The 27,750-nt window shown below is 51.6% G+C and overlaps 1 protein-coding gene across 1 annotated transcript; it reads right to left on the bottom strand.

The window, feature by feature from the left end:
• Window positions 1–1,636: 1,636 nt before the first annotated feature.
• On the bottom strand, window positions 1,637–27,077 carry PAQR6 (progestin and adipoQ receptor family member 6). The gene is made up of 9 exons (XM_073322938.2): window positions 26,864–27,077; window positions 21,309–21,500; window positions 18,991–19,118; window positions 16,962–17,167; window positions 15,299–15,425; window positions 11,615–11,711; window positions 9,328–9,472; window positions 8,330–8,627; window positions 1,637–6,249 (listed from the first exon to the last, which is right to left on the bottom strand). Exons 2-8 carry the CDS (start codon window positions 21,357–21,359, stop codon window positions 8,356–8,358), a joined length of 1,026 nt encoding a protein of 341 aa, XP_073179039.1. The 5' UTR covers window positions 21,360–21,500; window positions 26,864–27,077; the 3' UTR covers window positions 1,637–6,249; window positions 8,330–8,355.
• Window positions 27,078–27,750: the final 673 nt, after the last annotated feature.

Here is a 27,750-nt window from a genome sequence, read left to right on the forward strand (position 1 = left end):
AGAGACATCAGCTAGAGCAGCCGGGCTAATGGGAAACCAGCCCGAGCAAGGCAGTGGCAGTGGCAGGGGCAGGCTAGTCCATAGGTAAGAAGCTGAGGTTTAACTTCACCCCATCACTCCCTTTGTGGGGCCCTGAATAATCCTCCCGCCTTGCTCTTTACACTCTTCAGAGATTTGCTGGCTCATGTCCCACCCTGCTCCTTATGCCCCCAGCTTCTTCCCAGAGTGGACCTCAGTGTATGTCACGGACCTTGATGGATTCAACCTCCCGGCTTCCCCGGAGAGTCCGGTACAGCAAGCCTTGTCCCCTCTTTCATAACCTGGCAAAGCACCCTGCAGCAGAGGTGGTAACAGAACTCAGGCGTCCTGATTCCCAGCCCTTCCTGCTCCCATCTGTGGATTGTGCTCCCTGGCAGAGCCAGGAATCAAACCCAGAAGGCCCAGCTTCCAGTCCCTATTCTTGAACCTTCCAGCTTAGGTGAGGGGAATGAAAGGACTGTGATAGAAGTCACCGCTGCTTTCAAGGCTGGGGAAAGGAGAGACTCAGCAGTGTTAACAAAAAGAAAAGGAGTACGTGGGGCACCTTAGAGACTAACCAATTTATTTGAGCATAAGCTTTCGTGAGCTACAGCTCACTTCGTCGGATGCATACTGTGGAAAGTACAGAAGATCTTTTTATAAACACAAACCATGAAAAAATGCCTGGATTTGTGCTGGAAATGGCCCAACTTGATTATCATACACAGTGTAAGGAGAGTGATCACTTTAGATAAGCTATTACCAGCAGGAGGGTGGGGTGGAGGGAGAGAAAACCTTTTGTAGTGGTAAACACCCATTTTTGCATGGTTTGTGTGTATAAAAAGATCTTCATCGGATGCATACTGTGGAAAGCATCCTGTGGAAAGTACAGAAGATCTTTTTATACACACAAACCATGAAAAAATGCCTGGATTTGTGCTGGAAATGGCCCAACTTGATTATCATACACAGTGTAAGGAGAGTGATCACTTTAGATAAGCTATTACCAGCAGGAGGGTGGGGTGGAGGGAGAGAAAACCTTTTGTAGTGGTAAACACCCATTTTTGCATGGTTTGTGTGTATAAAAAGATCTTCATCGGATGCATACTGTGGAAAGCACAGAAGATCTTTTTATACACACAAACCATGCAAAAATGGGTGTTTACCACTACAAAAGGTTTTCTCTCCCCCCACCCCACCCTCCTGCTGGTAATAGCTTATCTAAAGTGATCACTCTCCTTACACTGTGTATGATAATCAAGTTGGGCCATTTCCAGCACAAATCCAGGCATTTTTTCATGGTTTGTGTGTATAAAAAGATCTTCTGTACTTTCCACAGTATGCATCCGACGAAGTGAGCTGTAGCTCACGAAAGCTTATGCTCAAATAAATTGGTTAGTCTCTAAGGTGCCCCACGTACTCCTTTTCTTTTTGCGAATACAGACTAACATGGCTGTTACTCTGAAACCAGCAGTGTTAACAGAAATCACAGCTTCTAGGCAAAGGTTTGTGGCATTCGAGGGAATTGGCTGGCCCTTCCTCTTTGAGGCAAGCAGCCGGGCTGCTCTCCGAAGCGCTGACCCCTCCGAGAGGGAAAACAACACAACAAACAAGCCAGTTTTTGTTCTAAAGTTTATTCCAGTTTTGATTTAAAGCTGTTTATGCCACACACGCGCATGCCGGTAAAAACCAAGCACCCCCCCAGAGCAGACACAGTGCAGTCTATCCAAGGGGCTGTCCCGGACAGACGGACTCCGAGACAGGCAGGTTTGCTGCCTGCCCAACAGTGGTAATATTAATAATCCATCTCAGCGGCAGCTCTCAACCCACTAATTGACAAAGGAGGGCAGCAGCCAACTTCCAACTGCCAGCATGTCCCCTCGAGTGGGGTGGAAATTCATGCAACCATATCACCCGGCAAGTGCATTCCAACCTCGTTGAAAGATAGAAATGGAGAAGCCACCGATGAATCCATTCAGCCCCTAGAACCAGGGGAGGCGAGGTTCCCTGCACTACATTCCCCCCACGATTTCCTTGGGAGACTATTCCACAGCGCAGAGGAATTGGGTTGGATCCCTTTAAATAACGCGTGGGCTTTCTAATTCAGACGCCAACAGCAGCAGCGTAGCTAGGCCTGGTATGTTTGCATAGAGACAGTGATCGTGGTTGTGTGTCACGGAGGTTTAAACATAACCTTATGTAGAGAACAAAGAAACAAACTGGCATCCCAGGAAGGCCCGTGAGAGGGCTCACAACCTATTTAAAAGGAATGCCACCCCATTCCCAGACACTACATCCAGCAGTCACTATCAAAGCTGGTCCTGATATTTACCTGTCTGGGTCTGATCACATCGGCCAGCTTCTGTCCTCTGATCCAGGCCTTTCATTCAGAGTTAGTTGCACGTGTTATGCCCAGAAAGCACATGGAGTATACATATAAATTAAGTCAATGGGAGTGGGTATTTCCTAGACACTGGCTCAAATCTTTCCCTTCCAAAGACGAGTTTCGATTTGGGGTTCCCTCCCCAAATCAATAGGCCAGGACTAACACCCCCACCATCGCTACCTACAATAAATAGGGAGAAAAATACAAAACGTACTGGGATCTAGTGAGTGCTCGCTTTCGTCATGTCAGAAAACAGCAAAGAAGTTGCTTTAGGAAACACAGACTCAACCCCACAAAATGCAGTAGGACGGAGAAGACGACAGCTCCGGGTTGTCTAATACCCAGCCGTTATAAAACGCTTTCCATCCATTGGTCTCAAAGCCCTTTATAAAGTAGGCTGACAGCTATTATCACCATTTTATCAATGGGGAAACTGAGGCACAAGCAGGAATGCCTTTTCTTGGGTCACGTGCTGAGCCACATAAAGAGCCCAGCTCTCCTGATTCCCCATCCACAGCTTTATCCCCTAGGCCCCCCTGCCAAGCAATTCTCCAGTCTTGAGTTTAAGGCAGAAGCTCTGGCAAGGTCCCATCGAATGCAGAGCGACCTCAGAGAGGAGCCGTTTGTTCTACTCCACAGAAAAACGTCCCTTCAGCCCCGATCCTGGGAAGGGGAGAATAATCCTTAGCTACGGGGGCTTCAGAGATTCACAGGATTGGGGCCTCTACACAGAGGCATAGCTACAACTGGGACTCTGAGCTTCACATATCAACGCACGGCCCCGCGCTTGGGCCATTCCTTCTGTACAGGCCCAGTGAGTCAGCAACAGCACCGACAGGAGACTCCTGACCCCTCCCCAAATCTCCTGCTCTGACCACTAGATCTCATTCTCACCTGGAGCTGGAACAACCACCTCCTGCCAGACAGACAGACCCACACCCACAATATTCCAGATCTAACCCCCAGATGACCACACTTCCCTGAATTCAGGCAGGGAGAGGACAGCCGGCTGGTCAGACTGATTCTATACCATGAAGGCTGCTCTGGTGCCGACCTGCAGGGCAGCTAAATTGAGGCCCCTTCCGTGAGAAATAAGCGACGAGTGGCACAGCTCACCGTGCAGATTGCTGTGTCTGTTGCTGCTATTGGCAGGCTTCTAGCTACAGAGGAAGGTGGGGGAAAAAATCTAATCTGACAAGCAAGTGCGTGTCTCTTGGCCACACGGGTGATAAATACCAGGAGCATAGCAGAATCGCAGGCAGCCCCTTGCAACACACAAGAACTTTAATGCTGTAAATCTACCCCCTGCTAAACTGGCTTCATGCAGACATTTATCTGCATTTCGGGATCTCCCGAGGAACACAGGATAGCCAGAGAGGGACCTGGGTTCTTTAAGAGAAAAAGGTGAGTTGTTAGAGCAGTAGATAATGCCAGGGCGCCAAACTACAAGATTTGCCCCATTCTCAGCTGGTGTTCATCAGCAGAACTCCATTGATTTCAGTGGAGCAATGCTAGTTTACGCCAGCTGAGGATTTAGTCCAGCCTCTGGGTAAATGGAGGCCGATCTAGCACAGAAGGCACCAAGGCGTCTCAAAACACTCGGACTCAGCCTGGATTGTGGGGGGGAGTCGGGGGACTGCCTGTCATTGAAACAAAAAGAAAAGGAGGGTTTGTGGCACCTTAGAGACTAACCAATTTATTTGCTCAAGTCCACAAGTCCTCCTTTTCTTTTTGCGAATACAGACTAACACGACTGCTCCTCTGAAACCTGTCATTGAAACAGAATCACTCATTGCTCCTAGGAGAATACAGGCCTAGATGCACCGAGGGGTTAATCTGGTACAGGCACAAGACTAGTCAGAGGTCAGGTCTAGTACAATAGGAGGTGGGAGAAGTGGGGCAACGGGTCATTAATTGCAGGGGAGCCTTGCAAAAATGATTAGTGTGAAAAAAGGCAACCCCAAGCCAACCCAAGGAGGGGAAGGAACAAGGCAGTACATACACAATGCCACTAGGTGGCTGCCTAAGACCCAGGGCATCTGCCTCCGTCTTCTGCGCCAGGCTTCAGGGCTAAGCCATTGGGGCTGATCCGGCCCAGTGGCTGGGAGCAGCCCGGATCACAAACACTCGGTGCGCGCCCAGCTCAGGGAGGAGAGAAGCCAATGCCCGCTGGGAGTCTGGCCAGCCACGTGGAGCAGCTTGAGTTTGTTTGGAAATTGATCTGTCGGTGGGTGGAGAAAGATGAGCTCCAAGAGTTACCATCAACGAACACACCGCTCCGACCCGCTAGGGGCCTGGCACAGCCCTGCCTCTGGGAGTTCCAGACTAGTCAGCCTTTTCGACGGGCCGGTGCATGGCCACACACATCCCACACAGGGCTGGCGTCAAGGGCAAAGCTCTCATTGAGTCCAGTGGTGCAGGATCGGGCCCTACAGCAGAGAGACTGACCTATGGTCTGTACAACACCGGCTCGGTTGAAGTTACTGGGAGTTTGGCCACTGGTTTCTCAGGTGGCCAGGATCTCACCCGCTAGCTGTACAGCCAAGATCAGTTGCTGGGCACTTTAGAGACAGCACAGAGGGAGGCAACGGCCCAAATCCGGACCTATTTGAAGCAGCTGGATCTCCAGTGATTTCGGCACAGCTGCTGGTGCCAGGACCCTAATCTAGTGCAGAGAATGGGGGTGCTGGAAGCACCAACAGGGGCCGCCTCAAAGTGGGGAACAGAGTCCAGGAGAGTCCCCAAAGAAGCCAAGCCTTCGGGGGTTTGTTCTCTTTGCTTAACAAGGTCTTCCCACCTGCCTTTTTAATTAGCCTTTTAATTAGCCTTTAATTAGCCACCTGCAAACAGAAGGACATAAGCACCATGCAAGAGTGTTAAAGCATCTTAAGACTTGATTCTACGTTGCGCCCCTCCCACTCCTCCTGCCGTTCCTTGCACTAGTGAAAACACGCCACCATTCTGATCTGGGAGTGTCTCACACTCACACAAGGGCCAGGAGAGGCGTGGAAAATAATCAGGCCTCTTAAGTTTGGCTACTGCATTCGCTGCCTTGACTAGCTCCTCCTCAGCACCTACTGGGAACCACTTAAAACTACTCATCTTGCTGCCCTGGCTACGCCATCTTTCTACCAGCCTAGGGCCTATTCCTAGCACCCTGTCAGCTCTACACACCCCAGAATAACTGTCACACTGAGCCAAGGCTGGGTCATTCGCTTTTTCCCCCTACTCAAACCTCAACGTCTCCCCCCTTTACCTCTCCGGATGATTTGGCCTTGTCGTGAAGGCCCTATAAACACACCGTAACGCCTCTCAGCTACCCCCTCTGGACTGATGGCTGTTGAGGACTCTCCAGGACAAGTTCCCCCAGTGCTGGACTCTAGCCATGTGCGGATCTCCAGCTGGGCAGCGCTTGGCAGGGCTGGCTTCGTGCAGCGCTCTCGCTACAAAGCTGACCTCTCCGAGCGCACGGATTTCCCCGGGGCCGGATTCCGAGCGCCGTCAGCCCCTCCGGGGCCGGGGGGGATGTCTGCCTTGCAGGCGGCGGTGTGATTCGCAGTGCAGGGCAGACAGACTAGCGCTAGCTTGGCTCCAGCTAACCTCTGTCCACCCGCACTGTGCAATCACAATGCCCAGCTTGCCGGGCAGACACCCTCAGGGAGAGATCCGGAGGCAGATTTCGGCCAGGGTGTCAAGCTGAGCGCAGAGTCTATGCAACAGGAGAGCTGAAATGAGAGACGGGCTGCAGTGCAAACCCTCTGTCGGCATCACCTGCGAGGGGACAATGGACTTCTCCTTGGACAGGTCGTGGAGAGGGAGTCGAGAGAGAGATTTTATACTCAGAGCTGGAAGGAGATTTAAAAATACACCGTAAACCCCACGCGCACCCCCCCCCAAAATACACCGTAACCCCCCCCCCACACACACACACACACACAGAGACACACACATGCAAATACACCATAAGCCACATGCGTGCACACCCCCCCCACACAAACACACCGTAAACCACACACAAACACACCGTAAACCGCCGCACACCTTACCCCACACAAATACACTGTAACTCCCCCCCCACAAATATACCACAACCCCCCCACACAGAGAGAGAGCGAGACAGAGACACACACACACAAATACACCATAAACCACACACACACTCTCTCAGCCAGATGCAGGTTTAACAATCTCGATTTGAATCAAGCCTGCTCTCCCACCAAAACTAGCCCTGTTGCAAAACAGAAATCTTTGCCACATTCCCCCTGCCCCAGCCTGGTTTTCATGTCAGCCCCTCCTGACTAGGGCTGCCAACCCTCCAGGATTGCCCTGGACTCTCCAGGAATTAAAGACGAATCTTTCATTCAAGATTACGTCATGTGATGACCCCCTGCTCCCCGGGGACACGTCCAACCAAAATTGGCAGCCCTGCTCCTGAGAGCGCAGAAGAGCCCTGGGTCACCCGGGGTGGGTGGCACCCACCAGATTTCTCCTGCCATCGGTAGGTAAAAAAGGAACATAAGAGCGGAGGACAGGATTCACCTCGGTCCATAGACCCACCAAGCCCCTTGCCCACGGGGCCCTCTCCAAGCCTGATCCACAGATACGGCCCCCAGCTACGGAGGGGGCTGTTTAGCTCAAACACCAGAGGCTGTGTGTGGCTCTGATGGTTGGTGCCCCAGGGCATCAGCTGGCACGTTGGCATCAAGCTCTTCCCCTTGGGGATGCAGGACAGTGCAGGTGAGATGTTGGCAGGCTGACGGGGCAGCCAGGAGAGAGCCGACGCGGCTCTGCGGTTAGCAGGCAGAGCTAGTGGGAGGTGGCGATGGGCAGCTAGTGACAGAGGCCAGCAGCTAGTTAGATAAACTCAGGGGAGCCCAAAACACAGGCCCGGGGCCAAGGCCAACCTACGAAATTCACCTCCCCAGTTGCCCCGGGAAAGGGGATGAGCAGGTGGTGGTTGCAGCTGCACCTGGCCCGCCCCAGCGACTGGTGTGAGCCTACGCAAACGTGGGGATCCTGTACATGGGGGTTTCTAGCCGGTTAGGTAGGGCCCCTGCTTTGCCTCTCATCCGAGCATCTCCAAGGTCTTTGGGCAGGGTAGGTGAGCAGTATTAGCCCTGTTTACAGATCGGGAAACTGAGGCACAGAGCAGGGAGTGACTTGTCCGAGATCACACACTGAGTCAATGCAAGGGTTGGGAACTGAACCCCGGAGTCCTGGCTGCCAGTCCTCTGCTCTATCCACTAGGTCCAGGCTCCCTTCCAGAATGGGAAATAGAACCCAGGAGTCCTGGCTCCTATGCCCCTTGCTCTAGCCATAAAAATCACACTCCCCAGAGTTAGAAATAGAACCCAGGAGTCCTGCTAAAGCCACCTGTGGCCTCTCATCTTGTCTCTGGCCAGTAATGGAGTCAAGCTGCCCCATTCCAGTTTGGATTTCAAGCCATCCAGGGGCTAGAAGGTGACAGCATCAGCCCTGGGATTTGGTTCAGGGGATAAAGGGACAGGGGAAAACCCTGGATCACGCCCAGTTCCCAAAGCCAAATGGCCACAAATATCTCCGGAGGCCTCCTATCACTGGTGACATACCAGCGGCCCATGTCCGCAGCCTCACGGGAGGACAGCTGCAGTTACAGGGGGTCGGAGCAGGGGATCAGGAGTCCGGACGCCTGGGTTCTTCTCCCAGCTCTCGGGGAGTATGGGCTAATGGTGAGAGCTGGATCTAGGGTTGGAGGCTCAGCCCTAGGTTAGAGCACCCCCACTTCAGGGAGCGCTCGTCAGGGAACCTTGTGACAAGGGCACGGCCCCTCCCGCACGGAGCTGTCCTGAGGTACGAGAGGTGGATCCCGCCAGGCACTGACATACACACGCTAAGGGCCCTTCTCCCTTCAGCCCCCTCTGAGCCCAGACCCCAAGCCGCCCTCACCCGTTGTCTCTGGGGGTGGGCAGGCGTCACTGCTCCTTGGGGCGGCCTGCCTCGGGCACGGTGCTCTGCAGGATGGAGGAGCCGCCCGGCCAGCGTAGCAGGGCCACGGTGAAACCCCCGATGATGAGCAGGTTCCCCAGCAGGGCCAGGCTGACGGTGCCGAAGGTGGCGGAGAAGGCGGGCGCCGGGGCCCGGGTGCTCAGCCAGGCCTGCCGCGAGCGCACGTCCGACAGGACGGCCTCCAGCTGGAAGTGAGTGCCCACCACCGCGCAGATGTGGAACAGCTGGTGGCTGTGCCCTGCCGAGAGATAAGTGGCGGGGGGGGGGAAGTCATCACCCCCTGCTGTGATGCAGGGAGGGGCAGGTAGGGTGGGGGAAGGGACCTGGCTGGTGGGAGTAAGGGGTGTGTGTGTGTAGGGTGCAGGAAGGGGCTGAGCTGCTGGCGTGGGGTAAAAGGTTAGAAAGGGACTGGTGTGGGGCTTGGACCTGGGCTGGGGGGATGGGAACAGAGGGATGCCAAGAAAACACCCCTCCTCCCTTTCCCAGCTGGCCCCAGGCTCTAAAGGGCCTTTCTGCACCTGGCCTGCCCCCCACACCCCGACTCCCTGGGATTCACCCCATAGGTCGCTAAGTGACAGGGAGGCTGGTGGATGGAGTCACTCCAGATTTAGACAGTGGGGCGGGGGGGGTCCGGTGCTGGGCTCCTGAGCATGACTGGGTCTACAGTGTCCAGGTGACTGGGATAGCCAGGGGGTGAGGCATGGTCAGGCACCTCGTCCTCCATGGGGGGCAGGTCACAGGCCCCTGGAATCCCCAGTGAGCAACTGGGGGCAGAACAGGGGGGCCGAGGCCGCAGGAGGGGGGAAGCCATCACAGTGTGACACGCCCTGCTGGCCATGGTCGATTGGCCTCGCGACAGGGTGTCGAGACACAGGGGCACAGCTCCTGCAAAGCGGTCTGGGGTACAGGAGCCGGGTCTCCTCCCCCCCCCAACTTACCAATAAAGTCGAAGCGCCCGGGCGCCAGGCGTTCCGGCAGGTGGGAGGCAAAGAGGAAGCCGGTGAGCAGGGCAAAGAGAAGGTGGTAGAAGTAACCCGCGGTGGCATCATTCCAGGTGCAGCCATCCCCAAAGCAGAACAGAAGCTGCAGGGCAAATGGGGATGGGGCGGGAGAGAGGAGAAGCAGTGGTAGGGAAGACCAGTGGGGATGCCTGGGTTCTAACCTGGCTGTGGGAGTGCGGTCTACTGGTTACATTGGGGGTCAGGACTCCTGGGTTCTATGCTCAGCTTTCCTGCAGACTCAGTTGAGCAAGTAACTTCCCTCCCTCGCCTCAGTTTCCCCTTCTGTCAAAGCAGGATGGGAACAGCGGCGTACCTCAGCGAGAAGCCATGAGGATGAATTAGTGAGAAGCACTAAGCCTGGTGAGAGTTAAGTGTCGCACCAGGAAAGCCTGACACTGCAAAACATTTGCCTTCCTTTGTATCATTCCATGTTGTTTATAGCCGGGTGCTGCCTAGAGGCCCCAGCACAGTACGTACCCACAGAAAAAGTTTGTAGTATAATTAGTCAAGACAGGGAGGGGAAACTGAGGCACACAGAGGGGCAGTGACTTGCCCAAGATCAGCCAGCAGGTTTAGTAGCAGGACTGGAAATAGAACCCAGCTCTCCTGACTGCAAACCCCAAGGCTCTATCCATCCTGCTTACTTTACAGCACTAAGTATTTTCCCAAAGCGGGGCCTAACTCTTTAGGTCCCACTCCGGCAATTGCATCGCCCCAGGCAGACCCCCGAGCCTCCCCCCAGAAGCCAGCGTGGGTCAGCCTGGGAAATGCAGTACCCCGGGTGGGTCATCAGACATTAAAACACAACAAATCCTGCATCTTGGCAGGGGGGTTAGACTAGACGACCCTTGTGGTCTCTCTTAACCCTACGGTTCCAGGGTCAACAGCCAGGATCCAACCTGGGACCTGGGGATCAAAAAGCACAACCCACTACCTCTACCCACTGAGCTCAGAGACCCAGTTCCGCTAGCCAGTGCTGTAGCAGGCTCAACACCTCGGTGGTCCAGCCCCACTGAAGGGATAGAGCCCCACATCAGCTACGTAACATTAGCTACGTCTCTCCTACAAGCACTACGGCTGTGCCCCAATAGTGAAGACATTTGCTACAGCCATGGAAGGGGTTTTCCCCCTATCATTGTAGTTAATCCATCCCCTTGAGTGGCGGTAGCTATCAATGGCAGAATTCTTCCAGCAGCGTCTATACCAGGCTTAATTATGTCTCTCGGGGATCAGGGGGGTTGACTTTTCTGCATCCCTGAGTGACGTAACTAGGTCGATCTAAGTTTTAGGTGTAGACCAGTCCCAGGTGCGGATTACGGCAGCAGATCCAGGAGCAGGAAGGTCTCACCCACCCCTGTATCCCACAGCACCAAGAACCATTTCCCTTTGCTGTTGTATTCCGCCCGCCGAGCCCATGCCCTCTGAAACCTAGCCACTGCCTGCTAGTGCTGCTGGGAGCAAATTCAAAGCCCCAGCGGTTCCTTTCTAGGAAGGATGAGTCACATCCTGCATTGCTGAGGAAAACAAGCCACGGAAGCTGTTATTGTTTGCATCGCTGGCCATAACACTGCAGGAGGCATTAAAGAGACACTCCCTTTTTAAAAACTGTTAATGTCTCCTGTGGAAATGCCTTCTCCTGGGTTCCAACCACTCTCCTGAGTCCCACGCCTCCCTGGCGCTCCCACAGCCTCCCAGTGGGGACGGGGACAGCATTTGCAACAGCAATTTGCAATTTGGGCCCCCCCCCAACTCAAGACACCTGAAAGGGACTGATTTGCTGACAGTGCTGAGCCCCCGCTCTTAGGAAGTCAGGATTCTTCCAGGTGTCTCATGGTGCACATCCAGACATCATGGTTATGATTAGTATGGGGGTAGCATCTGGAGGCTCCAGTTCTGGACTAGGATGCATATCAAAAAAGACACCCTGCCCCCAAAGAGCAAACAAAGCAAATCTAGTCCTTTTTGAAAAAAATGTACCTCAATTTGCCCATCTGTAAAATGGGGAGAATAATGCTTCCTTTCTCCCCCCGAGTGTCAGCTCTATGGGGTGGTGGCTTTGCAGCACCCACTGCAATGGGACCCAATCTTAGCTGAGGTCTCTTAGCTGGTGTACAGGAATGTATTGGACTAAGTTCTTTGCATCAAGGGTGGTATCTTCATAAATTTCCCTACAGAGCCTAGGGCAAGGGAGCCCCACCCCAAATTGCTCCTGAAATTGACTTACCCTATAAAACAGCGGGATATTGTCATAGACAAAGGGATACACAAAGGCTGTTGTCCGTAAAACCTTGCTCAGCCGGGGACACTCCAATTCCGGGAAACTGGGAATCACACAGGGAGAGATCTGAATTAAGAGCCACATAGTCACTAAGGGCTGCCAATGAGCCTCACTAAATTCAGTTCTGGAATGGATGCTGAAACCAAACCAAACTAACTGCATCGCCCCAGGCAGACCCCTATGTCCCCCAGAAGCCAGCATGGGTTAGCCTGGAAAATGCAGTACCCCGGTACTATTTTACCGGTGCCCTGGTTTATTAGCGTAGATTATTATAGCAATGATCACAAGTAGATTACTTCAAATGAACCCTCACATGCTGAAGCTGGGATTGGTTTTTCAAAGGAGACAAAGGTCTTGTCGACATAGACATTGACAATTGCAGAATAAGCTATTCTGTAACAGTTCCAATGTGGGCACTCTATTCCAGTATAAAAGTGATTTTATTCTGGAATAATTACTCTGCTTTGGAAGCACCTCAATTATTCTGTAACAAGTGTCTTTTAGTCCATATTACTGTGTGGACACCAAATTATTCTGGAACGGCTACTGTCTAATAGTTTATTCTGCAATAGCTAATCTGATCAGGGTCCCTAGTGGCCTCAGACACCAAACGCCTTTCAACTGAGTGCCTAAATCCCCTCGAGTCACCTTTGAAATCCAAGCCTGAATGATTAAGAACAGAAAGCAGGATGAAATTCATGTTAGACTGAAATATTAATTTACTGTTTGCAATTCACGCATCTTGGAAAATGCACAGACTGGTCAGTTTAATTTTTTTTATTCCTAGTGAATTTCACACAAAGATGCATTAGCAAGCCAGGCAAGGGAATTTTTGTTTCTAGTCAATTTCCCTTTCAAGATCTCATGCACAAGAAAGCAACCTGGGAATTTGGTTGGCGATATAGAGAGGAACATTTATCACCGCTCTTAAGGTTTTGTAAAAATTGGATAGTTTTGGTTTTTTTTAAACACAAAAAGGCTAATGAAGGGAGTCAAAAACAACGTGAAAGCATCCCATTCATTGTGATTCATATAATCCCTTCAGATAACCAAATCCAGAATGTTGCTTGATTTCCTCTCCCCCTCCCACTCCTGGAAGTGTATGGCATTTGATCACAATTGAAGTCTGCACTGAGAATGTTGTGAAAATAAGTCACAATTGTTGCCAAGTCTGGCTGCATTCTTGCATAACAGCACTTGGACACCATTCCTGGTCATTTCTGTTTCAAGTTATGGTGAAAAATATGCTTGTAAAAAAAGAAAGAAATTGCCGTTCTCTTTTGGAAAGTTACAATGTCAAAACTCCTTTCTCAGCAGATCTGTGGGTAGGCAGTGTTGTCTATAAGCCTATGCTGTTTTGTACTCCTCCTATAACCCTGTACAGCACCATTAACCCTGGATTTTATTTCTCGTGCTGCAGCAGGAGAATTGTTTACTAGTTCCAATCAGCTGTATAAACCCACTGAAGGCAACAAGACTGCATATGAGTCCCTGATGGCACAACATGGGCCTGAAAGGTTTTTGTTATTAGTGACAATGTATGAAAAGGAGAAGCAGCAGCGAGAACAAAACCAGGTTTGATCTGGAGTAACTGAGAGGCAAGAAACCCCAGCTCCACACAGGACCATTAGTACAAAGTCACATTTCAGACCTGAACCTCCCCTTGAAATTAAAAACACTTCATTTCCCAGCTTCGGGACTGAGGCCCAATGACCCGGAGGGAGCAGCAGCTGCTCTCGTCAATTTCAAGAGCAGACCAGCATCAAGGAAAAATTAAGACCGGAGCTCAAAGTGGGAGCAACCTGGGAAAGCAGGAGATCTTAGACCTACAGTGATTAACAACACTTCCCTCCAACTGCATAAAGCAGGAGAGATACTGACCTGCAGGCTCGTGCACTGTTTTCCCTTGGAAGTCTGTCATGGCCCAGAAATATAACCAAAACTCATTTATTTCCACATCCACTGAGCTGTTTAGTTCCTGGCAGGTGGCACTTCTGGGGCCAGGAGGGCTGAACTAAATAACACTTTGCATCTCTCCCTGCTGCTTTCCATCTGTGGATCTCAACGTGCTTTATGCGTCCATCTGGTCAACGGTTTTCAGAAGTTGGCACCAACGTCTGGGTGCCCGGCTCAAGAGGCCCTGGGGCTGTATTTTCAGACAGCTCCCACAGACGCCAGCTGGGGTTTGGGCTGTCCAGAGATTCTGCAAATTAAGCCCCTTTGGGTTTCTGAAACCAATTGCCACTTTTTGGAAATCTTGGACATTCAATTCTCACCCCATCCCTCTGGGGTATGTAGTATTATTTATCCATCTAAGGTATGTCTATTCTGCATTGTGAACCCACATTGGTGAGGCAGCTTCGTGGACTGTTTCCAAGCCCACGTCTGAGCGTCCACACTGCAGTGGAAACCCAGGTTTACAATTGCTGGACCAACATCTCACAGCCACGTTAACGCGTCCACACTGCGCTACGCCGACCTTCTGACGCAGGTCTGCAGTTTGAGCTGCATCCACACTGCAAAAATGACCCGAGTCAGTGGGACTCTTTCTGATCCACCCCCAGAGCAGGGTTTGAGGACCTGAGTCCTTGCTGAGTCGAGTCAGACTGATGTGTGAGTGGATGGAAGAAGGACTAGGGCTCAAACCTGAGTCAGAGCCTAGGCTTAGCATGCAGTGTAGACAGACCCATGATTGGGGGATGGTGGAGGCTGAGGTACAGGGAATGGAAGTTATCACAAGGTCAGGCAGTGAGACAGTGACTTAGTAGGGAATAGAACCCAGGAGTCCAGGCCAGACACCCTATCCGCTGCTCTCACCCCTAGATGCCAATTCTCATGCTACCTGGCTACGGGTTCCGTTTAAAGACTGAACGGTTATGACTCTACAAAGGGATTTGTTTGGTCACCATTTTAAATAAAGGCACATGCTTTCAACAGAACAGATGATATAATAGGCTAGGATTTTACCCTTTGCCTGAAGCAAGTTGAGTGAAATCAGCCAGGGCAGGAGAACCAGTATCCAGTCTCTGAGAGTGGATGACCTGACTAAGAGCCGTGCGTAAGCCTGAAAGAGTCTCTCTCTCACCAACAGAAGTTGGTCCAATAAAATATATTACTTCGCCCACCTTGTCTGTCAGTGGACAAAAGCAGACATTTCAGACAGGCGCAAGAAGTGCCCAGTGAATAATTATGGACTAACCTGCCCACCACAGGGGACGTTTCCCCACCCCTTGTCAGTTAAAGGTTGGCTTACGACCTGAAAGATTGAAACCCCATGTCTATTGTTTTTATCCTATGTAATGAAACCATAGATTGTTCTCTTGGATTCAGTGGCATCTTGTGGCAAGGAGTTCCACCGGCCAACTCAGCACTGCACTCAAAACAACTTGTGAAATCATGCACGAGACCCACTCAGTGCAGCCCCTGCTGAAATCATCAAGGGTTGTACGGGTGTGAAGTGCTGGAATAATTTGCCTCACAAGCGAATAGGACAGATCTGCTGACTGGCTGGGGTGTTAGTGTATTATGCATAAAGAAACAGATGCAAGGAGGATTTGCACAGCAGAGAAATGGATAATGCCCTGATATTTTGCATAATACGTTCTTGGTACTGCATAGACCCTTACATACCGGGAGTAACAAGACAGACTGGTGCAGATAAATGAGTTAAAAGCAGCCATTGGTACAAAGTAATGGTGTAAAGTGCTGTTAACCCAACGGTCTGGCATCGCATAGGCTCCATATGTGAAAGCACAGCCTACAACACAAACACACTACATTATGGGACGGCATTGGACAAGACTCAGGTCACATTCTGCTAGGCCAGGGGCGGCCGACCTGTGGCTCCGGAGCCCTTCAGAAGTTAACAGGCGGCTCCTTGTCTAGGCACTGACTCCGGGGCTGGAGCGGCTGGTGCCAACTTTCCAATGGGCGGGGGGGGGGGTTCTGGGGGTGCTCACTGCTCAACCCCTGGCTCATCACAGGCCCTTCCCCCCACTCCACCCTTTCCCGCCCCCTCCCCTGAGCCTGCCGTGCCCTCGCTCCTCCTCGCCCCCCACCCAGAGCCTCCTGCACTGCCATGAAACAGCTGATCCAGAGGTGCAGAGAGGGAGGGAGGGGGAGGCGCTGATCGGCTGGGATGTCGGTGGGAGCAGGGGGAGCTGATGGGGGGCTGCTGAGGTGTTATTGGGGCTCTTTGGCCATGTACACTGGTAAATTCTGGCTCCTTCTCAGGCTCAGGTTGGCCACCCCTGTGCTAGTCGCTTAGTGGCAGGGAAACCAGCCAACTTTATGAAGCCGCCTTTGGGAGCTTAATAGAGCTGGGCAGAGATTTTCAACGGAAACATATTTTTTTGGCAACAGCAAAGTGGATTCGGTGACCCCCAAAATGCCAAGTTTGTCACATTGCTTCGGTTGGAACAAGATTCCAACAAACAATCAAAGTTCCGTTTCGGCATTTTCTGAAACCAAACATTTCCGTTTGCTTATTTCAAAATGTTCCTGCCATTTTTAGGTGGTTGGTTTTTTAAAAACACATTCAAAAACATGCTCAGAAAACAGAACAAAATGCTCCATTGAAATAAGTGCTTCATTCAACCCAAAATGGAATGTTTTGGATTTTCTGATTCACTGGGAGTCCAATTTTTAATTTAATTTTTCTTCCAGAATTGCCAGTGAATCAAAAAAAAAAAATCTGTTATTTGCCCTGCTTTAGACTTCAGGGTGCTGGCAAAACCTAGTCCCCAGAGAGAACTCACTCCCCAAACTGAAACTGATCAATTGCTCAGGGGGAAACGAGAGAGGCTTTAGGGCAGTACAACACTGAGAAATCAGACTGGCTCTGGCAGATCGATCTGGGGAGCAGATTCCAGAGCCCAGGGGGCTGCGTTTGAGCACAAAGGGGCCTGGAAAGGGAGCCGGCTGGGAGTACATTTCAGAGCTCTCAACCAAAAAGAGGAGAGCCTGTACTTCTCATGTGATGAGATTTACTAATCAGGGGCAGATCTCCCCTGGGTGTAAATTGGTGTCATGAAGTCAATGGGACGATGCTGATTTACAGCAGCCAAGGGTGTTGCCTGGCTGACCCAGAAGGAGAAGCGTACTCCCAAAGGCCAGGCTGTTAAACAGAGCTGCACCTGACCCAGGACCGTGGATCCAATTGGCGAGGGCATCCAGATTCCAGAGCTGAATTCTGTGGCTCAAGCCCCTCCCTATATACAAGCCCAGAGAACCTCTGGCCTTGTCTTTAACTTGCTGCCCCTGGCCACTTGCCACGTGGGAGCTTCGGACTTACCCAGGCTGTAGAGGCTAAGGGCTCCATAGTCAAAGAAGTAGCAAATGTGGCGGGCGTGGGCAGACATGGTGCTGAAGGTGTGGGCGCAGCTGGAGGTGAAGGGGTACAGGCAGACCAGCAACATGTAGACGAGGAAAGGCCAGTTGTAGGCGTCTCTGCAGAAATCCAGGGAGGAGGAGAGCACCAGGAACCGCCACACGAAATACCTGAGAGGCCAACGGGCACAAATGGGGATGGTGCATCACAGGGACTATAGCGCCCCCCCCAGACCTTTATGAGGTTTGGCCAATACCAAACCCTCTGAGAATAGGGAGCCGGGAACCAGACCTCTGGAGTTTCTAGGTCAAGCTCTGCAGCATTGTCATTTCCAGTTCCCACACGGTGAAACTGAGGCAGAGATGAAGAGAACAGAACAGGACTCAACTCAGGATTCCTGACTCCCCGTACACCCTGCTCTAGACACCATTCCCTGATTCCCAGCCCCCGTTCTAGTCACTAGGCCCTCGGTCCTTTGGAGAGCTGGGAACGAAACCCAGGAGTCCTGACTCCTGCTCTACTCACTAGACACCATCTTTCAGAGGATGTCTACACAGTCACTAAACACCCGCGGGGCTGGCCCATGCCAGCCGACTCGGACTCGCAGGGCAGGACTGTTTCATTGCAACGTACGTGTCCAGGCTCAGGCAGAAGGCTGGGCTCTAGGACCCTGTGGGGTGGGAGGCTCCAGCCCAAGCTGTAAAGTCTACACTGCAGTGAAACAGCCCTGTGTAGACCAGTGGTTCCCAAACTTTAACAGCCCGTGATCCCCTTACACGAAAATATCAAATCTCACAAAAACCCCTCCTAAAAATGAATATTTCCAGGGATTTTGTCCCTTACCTGAGCATAAATGATAGAAGCAGTGATCTTGGAAATAATTTGGTTTGTTTAGGACATGCTTATTACACACTATTTATCATTACATTATTATTTAGCATTACATGATTAATTCTTTTACATTATGAAAACGGCAACACTCTTCCAAGATTTCACTTCTGTAGCTTGTACTACTTTGATTCAGCCTCCTACATGTTTCATCAAGGAGTACCAGACATGAAACAGCAGGAAGGTATTTAAGAAGCCAATTCAAATAAAGAGTTCCTCTCACAAGCATTCAGGTCTTGAGCAGTCCAGGCAAACAACTCACGACTACAACAAAGCTAAACTTGTTCTGCCAGGAAGTCATGGTCACGGGGCTCGGGCTGCCAGCAGCAGGGCCCAGGGTCCCTAGGGACGGCTCTGTCGAACCTCCAAGGGTTCACAAACCCCAGTTTGGGAACCACTGGCGTAGACCAAGCCCCACGAGCACGAGTCGGCTGGCACGGGCCAGCCAGGGGTTTTTCTTCGCTGTGTAGACACCCCCTCAGAGGCCAAAGAATGGGACCCTTGAGTAATGACTCCCAGTTCCCTGGTCTGGCCACTAGACCACCCTGCTTCCATTGCTGGAACGGATTCCTCGAAGAGTTAACAGCTGCTTGGGGGCCCAGCTGTCGTTTCTTCATATTGATTATTGGGCAAAGAGCCGTTGGCACAACAGGAAGAGTTGGGGCAATCAACTGATTTGAAGATGGAGCTTGATCAGTTTCTTAACGGGATGACCTGATAGGGCTGCCTGCCATAGCCTGGACTGGACTCTATGACCCAGGAGGACCCATTGAGTCCCATCTCCCATGTAATAACGTGCAAGCTTTGGGCAATAGATTGGCACCCCTCCATGCTTCAGCAGTGAAGACCAGTTAATAAAGCCGGGTGGCAAAATAGTTTTTCCGCCCCCATGAAAGTTCAAGATAGCAAAGAAATTTCCCATTCAGAAATGGGACGAAGAGTTTCAACCCATTAGCATTTCCCGACAGAGACGTGTTTAGCTGAAATATTCCCCCACCTCCCACAGGTATCCCCATTGAAGGAGTCCGTGCGCCCAGGCAGGACGGGCATCGCCCCATGGACGAGAAGCCACACTTCATCTGGTGCAGCCCAGCCAGTCATTTACCAGGTCGGGAGGAAGTGGGTCCAGATATTGACAGTCTCGTTGGTCATTTGGAAGGAGCTCAGGATGCAGTCCAAGGCAGAGCTCTTTGGATGGCGGTAGCCTGACATGATGCCATCCTCCCAGAAGATCTGCCAGGGGAGAAAAGCCACACCAGGTCAGAGGGAACCAAAAGGAGGCATTATTTCATCCCTTAGTGAGTGAAATCCACATTGGGACATCCCTATACAGTATCACCAAATGATTTCCATAGGAGGTCAGTATCAACAGCCCCATTGTACAGATGGGGAAACTGAGGCACAGAATGGAGCAGTGACTTGCCTAAGATCGCCCAGCAGGTCAGTGGCAGAGCTGGGAAGAGAACCCAGGTCTCCCACCCCACAGGGCGGAGTCCTATCCGCTGCCTCCCACAGCATGGGGGTGTTTTGTCTCTGGATCAGGAGCAGAATCAGGGCCCCTCTCTTTTATTGGGGGATTTTCCACGTGGGCTTCTGTGCTGGGAGTTGCATGGAGCTCTCTTTGGAGGGGAGACGCAGGGCCACCCAGGATGCAACAATCCGCCCTTTAATCACCACTGCGTGGGAGGGGCAGGGCTGGGATTCCGGGAACAGACCCTGGCTTATGCTCACTGTTCAGAAAGTTCAGCCGGGGAAAGGGACCTGACCCACCACCCACCCAGCCTGTCCTCACCACTCGGAGTCATTTCACTCACTGCATGTTGCTAAACTGAGTGCCCTACAGAACAGTGGGCCAGATCCCAAAGAACAGTGGGCCAGATCCTCGACTGGTGTAAATCAGGGTCTACGCTGACACCAGCTGGAGATCTGTCCCAGTGCTTCCAATGGAGTGACATCTATTTACACCAGATGCATGGGATCTGGCCCCATTGGCTCCAATGGAATGGGGCAGATTTACACCCCCTGGGGATAAGATTCTGAATACGGAGGACACAATGAATCTGAACAAGCAGACAAATAGGAGAAAGATGGCAAAATGCCACACTGTTCAAATCAGCAATTTACTAAGTGTGCGTGTGTTGGGGGGGGGTCCTGCTGAATAGGGATTGGGGGGGGGGTGTAATGACTGTCCTCTCCTAAAGAGATTTTTATTATTTGTATCACAGTAGCATCCCAGAGCCCTAGACATGAACCAGGAACCCAGGGTGCTAGGCGCTGTACAAACAGAACAATAAGACGGTGCCTACCCATGGTACCACCACATCACAGAACAGCCTCCTCCTTCCAATATAATAAGGCTCAGGAAGTTAACATGGGCTTTTTAAAGCCTTTACCACCAGTTGCTTCCCAGGTCTGTCTCTTTTGTTGATTCTCCCAGATTTATCCCAACTGGCCTTTGTTGCCTTCAGTGACATTACTCCTCATGAACCCTTGCTCTAACTCCATTGGGGTCCCTCGCCATTTACATCCCGGCTGGGGAGAGGTAAAGGAGGCCCTGTGTGCGCTGAATTGTTTTTCATCCTAGATGCATCAATTACATCTTTCTTCAGGTGAATCTTGTTTTGTCTATTGCTCCCATAGCTGATCCTTTTAGTACAGCATGTGTCCTCCCTGGTATTTGCAACTTGACCCCGTTTGGTAGCATGTGAATTTCATTTAACATGCCTTCCCCATATCACCTATAAAGATGCTAAATAAAACCAGAACTAACCCTGGTCCCTGCACCCCATCCCCACTCACTTCATCTCCCCACTCCTAATTTAACAGATTGCACTCCATATTGTATGCACCAATTACATGGAGCCTCCCAAAGTTCTGTGTTGTAATATTGGGTTCACTTGCAATTTCACCGACCAGGGAAATAACCTATTTCCTTCCCTGATGAACCAACGGACTCACCCCACCCATGTACTTATTCTCTACACCAGTACTGACTTGGACTCTTGATACATTCCATGGGTGGCGTACCCGAGCCCATTTATCCACTGATGCTTTAAAAACTCCCAAACCCCAATCTGGATCTATGCTGGTTACGTGATATGTATGTACCTCGTGAACCTTGTAACCGATACTTGCAATCCTGCATAACCCAAGCCTGACCCCAGATGTACAGTACCTTCCCTCTTAACTTGTGTAAATTTGATTTTAAACATTAATTTTAATAAAATGTTTAGCCACTAGATGGCTCCGTATGCTGTAGAGAGCTCCAGGAGGGGGACTGCGGTTGCCTGGTCAACAAAGGAGACAAAGCTGGGACTAGTTCTGTGTGGAAGGTTGCCTGTTTGGATCTAGTTCCTGCTTAAAGACAGACTGGGATTGCACAGATCAAGACACGTGATCGGGGTGAAGTGGGGCAATACTCACACGAGGTACTTGGTGAACCCTGAATATCTGAGGCAACTTTATCGTCAGCATTTTAGGTCGGGGGTGGGGAATATTAAAGGTGCAGGTGGCTCAACCTTCAGGAGGGAAGCAATGGAGCCCTCAGAGCCTTTAACTCCCCTGTGTGGCTTCACTCTTCTCTAGCCCCTTGCTAGAGGGTCGAACGTGCGTGTCCTGGAAAGACATTGCAAATAAAGGGGGAGAGACAGCAAAATAATTATCATTGCACAGCAACAGAGAGGGAATATACAGTCAGCCTGCACTTGGAATATTGAATTAGAGCTCAGCATGTCCCAGATACTCTCCAAACACAGAGGGAATATACGGTCAGCCTGCACCTGGAATTGTGGAATAGGGCTTAGCACGTCCCAGGTACTCTCCAGACACAGAAGCAGCAGCATCCCCTGCCCCAAAGAGTCCGAAAAGATCTCACAAGCAGGAAAGAACTCTAGCTGCCCAGAAACTGTGATTGCTTGAATTTCGCAGCATTGCCAAGCCCAAGTGTTCCAAAATCATGAGTCACGTGCTCCAAAGTCATTAGATTGGCTTAGCAAAGTGGTGAGATTTAATGGAAAAAAAAAATCACAGATTTGGGGTTTGTTTGATTTGCCAGCTGGTTTCCGAGCATCCAGGGTGCTCTCACTGCATGATTTTAAGCTCTTCTTTTAGTGCCCTGGCAACTTCCAGGGATTCTCACAACAACATTTTTGGTGGCCGCAGAGTGCTGGTGGCCGCTCTGACAAACCCGTCACTCTGGCCCTTCAACGAGAGCCCGACCCAGGGAAGGTGGGTCTGGTGCTTGTGTCCCAGGCTCCCTGTGCCCTGTCTGGGCAGGAGCAGGGGAGCACCCCGGTGACCAGATACCACAGCTGACTCCACTGTCAAGAGCCGCCTCTGGCGTTACACGCACAGGCCCCATGCGTCCCCAGAGGTGCTGCCCAGAGCCCTCGAGGAGGCAGCATGGTGCAGGACGCCGATCCCTACGGGCAATCCCAATCTCTGCCCAGGCTTTGGAGGCTGTCGTGGCTGCAAAAAAAAAAAAATAAAAAAAAAATTTTTGCTGGTGGCCGCATTTGAGAAACGTTGCACTAGACCACGCCACATCTGTGAAAGGAACCAGGACTAGAAGGGAACGCATGCATCTCTTCTCCTTTTCTCCATTTACTCCTACTGGTGGCAGGTGTTTGTACTAAGGGAGCTGGCGATGAGAGTAGAACCCCAAACCCCTGCTCTCAGGTTCGGCAAGGCGGTCCCATGGTTAGAGCAAAGGGCTGGGAGCCAGGGCTCATTGACTCTGGGAAGCAGCATTTCCTAGTGGTTAGAGCAGCAGACTGGGAGTAAGGCCCCGGGGGCTCTATTTCTAGCTCTCTCATGAGCTCACCGCACAGCCTTGGACAGGTCACTGAGGCCTTTCTCTGTTCATGTTGCAAGGCCTAACTGAGTAAGGAACTGAAGCCTTAGGAGCCTAAGTCCCATTCACTTTCAATGAGACTTCAGCTCCTCACCCGTGGAATGTGAGCAGAGCAATGCCTAAATGCCTTAAAAACCCCACCTGGGCCTGAGTCCCTCTGTGCTTCATCCCCATCCATAAAACAGGGATGATTCTTCTTGGTTACAGGGGCACTTAGCAACTCTAGTCAGGGACCAGGAGTAGGTGCTATACAGACCCAGAACACAGACAGCCCCTGCCTCACACGCTGTACAATCAAAGTGCCAAACAAGAAACAGGTGGGGACGCAGAGAGGCTTAGCATCATTCCGTCTTTTGCCAGCCTGGTCCATTTAGGCTCCAGACTTTTTGGGGCAAGGACTGTCTAGCCCCATGTTGTCTGTGCAGCACCTGGCATGATGGAGCCCTGAGCTCAGCTGGGTGCTCCAGGTCATCACAGATCACAAATGGCCTCTGGAAAGACCAAGCATAATTTTGCCCCAGATTTCACCATTCACCAGACACATGACTATAAAGGGAGCTCAAAAAGCCTCCAAAAATCGACAGATGTTAGAAATCAACGTTGCCTTGTTTGGCTCGAGTTCCCCCGACTCCCCCAGCGGGAGCACGGCCCTATCCTGCCAAAAGAAGAGCAGCAAAAAAATCAACTCCCCCGCCTCACCCCTTGGCTAGAAACCAATTCCCCTTTGTCAGTTTCACACAAGGCTTCCATTGAATGCCAGCCATCTGCATCACGTGTCTCCCAAAGGGTCAGGAGGGAGCAGCAGAAGCCAAGGTGAAAGTTAGTTCCGTAAGGTTTGAATAGAGGGAGAAAGTCAGAAAGAGCCAATTTGCCAAATGCTCTTCCCCTGAACCGGGGCTCCAAATAAAACCACCTCCCAACTGGAACAGGGTTCAGAAAGATCTGGCTCTGGATCAGCCCCTTGCTATTTGCTCAACATTCAGTGTTTGGCTGTGCAAAGTTGCTACAGTTATGATCCAAAATGACAAGCAGATTTCCTTGTCCCCGACTCTGAGCGTCCCAGCCTGTAGCTACTGCTTCTCTAGCCTCTCCCCATCCATCGAGTTCACTCCTGGGCATTACTGTATGTCACTCTGAACGGCATTAGCCAACCGAGAGTCATCAGACCGTTTGGGGAAAGGAGAAGAGTGAGGGCGGAGCCAGATTTGAAAGATTTAACATTTTGAAGATTTTCTTTGAACGTTATTATTTGCATCAACCTAGTGCCTAAAAGCCCTAGTTGGGACCTCATGGTGCCAGGCGCTGTACAAACACAGACCAAAAAAAAGACAGTCCCTGCCCCAAAGACCTGCCGATCTAAGTCAGAAAGACAAAGAGACAACAGATGGAATCGGACAGGGGTGTACAAAGAGAAAGTGATCGGCCCACCAAGGCATAACCGTTGTCAAGTTTTCTGTAGGCATCCCAGGCAAGAAGAGTTTTCACATTCCAAGTTGAGAGTCAACCAATCAGAAACCTCATCTTCCCTAGGGTCAGCCTGGCCCTGCTCAGGGTCCCGGCCAGAAGGGAGAAAAGCGAAAGGAATCTTTGAACTCAATTCCTCTGGGCAGGGCCCATCCAAATCCCCCTGTCTTTGATTGGACCCCTCCCACTCCACATACTCACAACAGCCTCCTGGCTCACCTCCTTCCCTACCTGGGGGTGGGCTGCGGGGGAAAAGACCCTTCGATGATGGTGACAGATTCTGTGGCAATGAAGGCTAGAGAAGAACGCAGAAGAGACAGCAGTGGGGCCCAGTGGGTAGAGCACTGGGGCTGGGAGTGAGGATTGCTCCCGCTCAACTGACGGAGCTTTGGGAACGTCCTTTCCCTCAGATGGCCCTTCTGTTAAACAGGTAACAAACCCCATCTCCCGGGGGGTGGCGCAGGGTAATTTACTAGTGTTCGAAAACAGTTCTGGCATTCTTGGCTGGAAGGTTTCATAGGTGGAAAGACAAGTTCTGACAAGCATCAGACAAACCCTGCGATGCAGAGGACACACAGGAAAATGCTCGAGAGAAGTGCGTTAGGTAATTATGACTCCCGCTGCTGCAGGAACTAACTGAGCGCCTCATCGTCTTAATCAGTTTATCCTCACAAAAAGCTGTATCAGTCCCATTTTACAGATGGGGGAAACTGAGGCAGAGAAAGATTTAAGGCCCAGAACCCGAAAGGTAAATTTGAATACCTTCGAGGATCTGGGCCTAACTGACTTGCCTGAGGTCACACGAGGAGCCAGGAATCGAACTGAGATTTCTTATCTGTGTATCATAGGGTTTTATACTGCCACCCATCACCATAGCCTCTGGGCACCTTCCATGTAAAATCAGTATCAATAGCCAAGTCTGTGGAAGACTTCCTGAAGCCTCTGGCACTTCCTCCTTCTGGATAAAACCCTGAGCCCCAGTCCAGTGCTGCATCGAGACCACCCTTCCTACCATCAGCACCTGACTGAGCAGCATAATCCCCATTGCAGAAGGGGAAAGGGAGGCACAGAATCTGCACGACAGCAGACCCTAACCTACCTCCCATACCCCGGCCGAGCCTGTCTGACGATTTAGGAGGAAAGAAGCCATGGGATCGATTTTAAAGCGCGTTGGGAAATGAAGCCTTATCAAGAGGCCTTTCTGCAGCAGACGCTGCTAAGCACTCAGCGACTTTCCATGTTCAAAGCACTTTACAATCATGAGCAAATGAAGTCTCACCCCTGCCCGGCAATAAGACTGCCTAGCGCCCACCCTGGATAGTGCTTTACCGTCCGAGCGCTTTGCAGACAACACGCTGCTAAAACCTCCCAGGATCTGAGGGGAGCCGTGGGGCCTCCAGGTGCGGGGAGGGGACACCGCATGTCACTGGCAGAGCTCAGAAGAGAACCTGGGAGTCCTGACTCAGAGTGCCCTAAAGCCCCAGCAGCCCTGTCATTAATCATCCTGGGTCAGACCCACCGCTGAGGTGGAGGGCCCTGACTGCTGTAAAGAAGGGCCCAGGGATAGGGGCGCTAGCCTGGGACTGAAGATGCCAGGGTTCAATTTCCTGCTCTGCCACAGACTCCTTGTGTGACCGTGGGCAAGTCACTTAGTCCCTGCACCGCCACTCCTGTCATAGCACCCCCTTGTGCCTGGACATAGCATTGCAGGGGACTTTGCTTCTAGCACCCCTGGTCACTGCTTCCTTGGCCCCCGTGGTGTCCTGTCTCTCCGAGGGTCTGGCCCTCCAGCCAGCTGACTGAAAAGTTCAATGCCCTTCTGGGGTAACAAAAGGTCCAAGTCAATCTCTAAACTAATAGCTCCTGTCCCCCACTCTTGAACGTCCCTGCGACATTTCTCCTACGCTGCTACCTTCAGGCAGGTTTCCCCTCCACGCCGCCCCCTCTCGTGGGGACACTGGCAGCTTCCCTCAGGGATCTCCCTGCTCCTTCCAGGGCCCCTCCAGAGGAGTCCAGCCAGCTCCGTATGGGTCTCTTTCTGGCTGGCTTCTCCAGCTTCTTCTCTCCTGGGCCTCCTCCTTGACTGAGTTCACGGCTCTGTTTAACGACCCCTCCCTGCCACCCCTCGACACAGATGGGGTCAGTCATTATAATTAAAGTCTCCTTCACACCCAGCTAGGGTCACTCAGGAGGCCGAGGGACAGCTGCTAGCTCACGGGCCCGGCTGAGCCCAGCTTGCCTTTAAGGTCCAGCCGGCCTGTACCAGGGGGATCCCAACACTGCCCTACCGCTCCAGAGGACTGTGAGGATAAATCGATTAAAGACTGTGAGGCTCTTGGCTACGAAGTAGTGGGGGCCAGATAAATACTGTAGCTAGATTGACTACAGTGTAACTATGCCAGTTTACACCAGCGAGGACCTGGTCGCCACAGATGGGGAAACTGAGGCACAGAGTTTGGGGGAGAGACACAGCAAGTCAGAAACACAACCCAGGAGTCCTGCCTCCCTGTCCTCCTACATCCCATTTGGAGACGATCCCCAAGCAGGCGGTAGCTCCCTTCGCACAGTGTATTAACAGGGAAAGGGTGGGGGAGGGAAATCAGCCAGCTGGTGACCACCCTACGGGTAATGGTAAAGCCAGAGAGCAGAAGAAATGCCAAACCTGGTCTGGAGACGGTAGAAGGGGGATCCCCCAGCCGTTGCTACCGCTTCATGGTATCTGCTTGGAGCTCAGAGCTCGCTGCATCGGAAGGGGCCCTCCTAGCTACTCCACTGTTGTGTTTTTTCTCGCTTTTTTTAGCCACATTCCTTGGCAGAGCACATGGAAAGCAGCCAAGGGCTCCCTCCCATGACAGCTCCAGCCTATTGGTGGAGGGGGAAGAAAAGGCCTCTTTGAGAGGCTGGGATCAGGAGACAACAGAGTCAATAAAAAGGAGCTTTTGTACTGGAAATATCCCATTATTCCCGCCCCCCCCCCTTTTTATGTTTTAGTCTTAAAACATCCACCGCAGGGACTGCAAAACAATCGGGCACCCTCCCTTCTTGGGACACCTCCCCCAGCTAAGGGCATTAGCCTCCAGAGTATAAACTCACAATCCCTAGCATCTTCCCAGGAAATCCCATACCCTACTTCTGGGCTCCCTCCCATCGAGCGGACGGGGAGGTCACCAGCAGGGCATTATTGTAAAGACTTTTGCCCCCAGCTGAGCACGTGCAGCTCAGAACCTCACTGCAAGATATTCTGGGTGGCTGCATGTGGAAGACAAACCAGAAAAAGAGGAATCTTTTCTCGCTATGCCCGAATCCCGAGTGTCCTTTGGTGACATCATCATGGTCAGATAGGCCATAACGCTTCCCCTAAAGGATTTCTGGAGTGCTTTGCAAACAGGGCTGTGACATTAATCATAATGCTCTCAATGTTATCTTGGGCTCCCCCTGCCTGTTTATAAAGGGTTAATATACAATTAATAGACCTTACCTGAATGCTTCAGACAGGAGTACAGACCAGATCCTCAATGTATTTAGCCTCTTAACTTCCACTGATTTCAG

The sequence above is a fragment of the Lepidochelys kempii genome, chromosome 24 (genome assembly GCF_965140285.1).
Source record: "Lepidochelys kempii isolate rLepKem1 chromosome 24, rLepKem1.hap1, whole genome shotgun sequence".
NCBI classification, from domain to species: Eukaryota; Metazoa; Chordata; order Testudines; family Cheloniidae; genus Lepidochelys; species Lepidochelys kempii.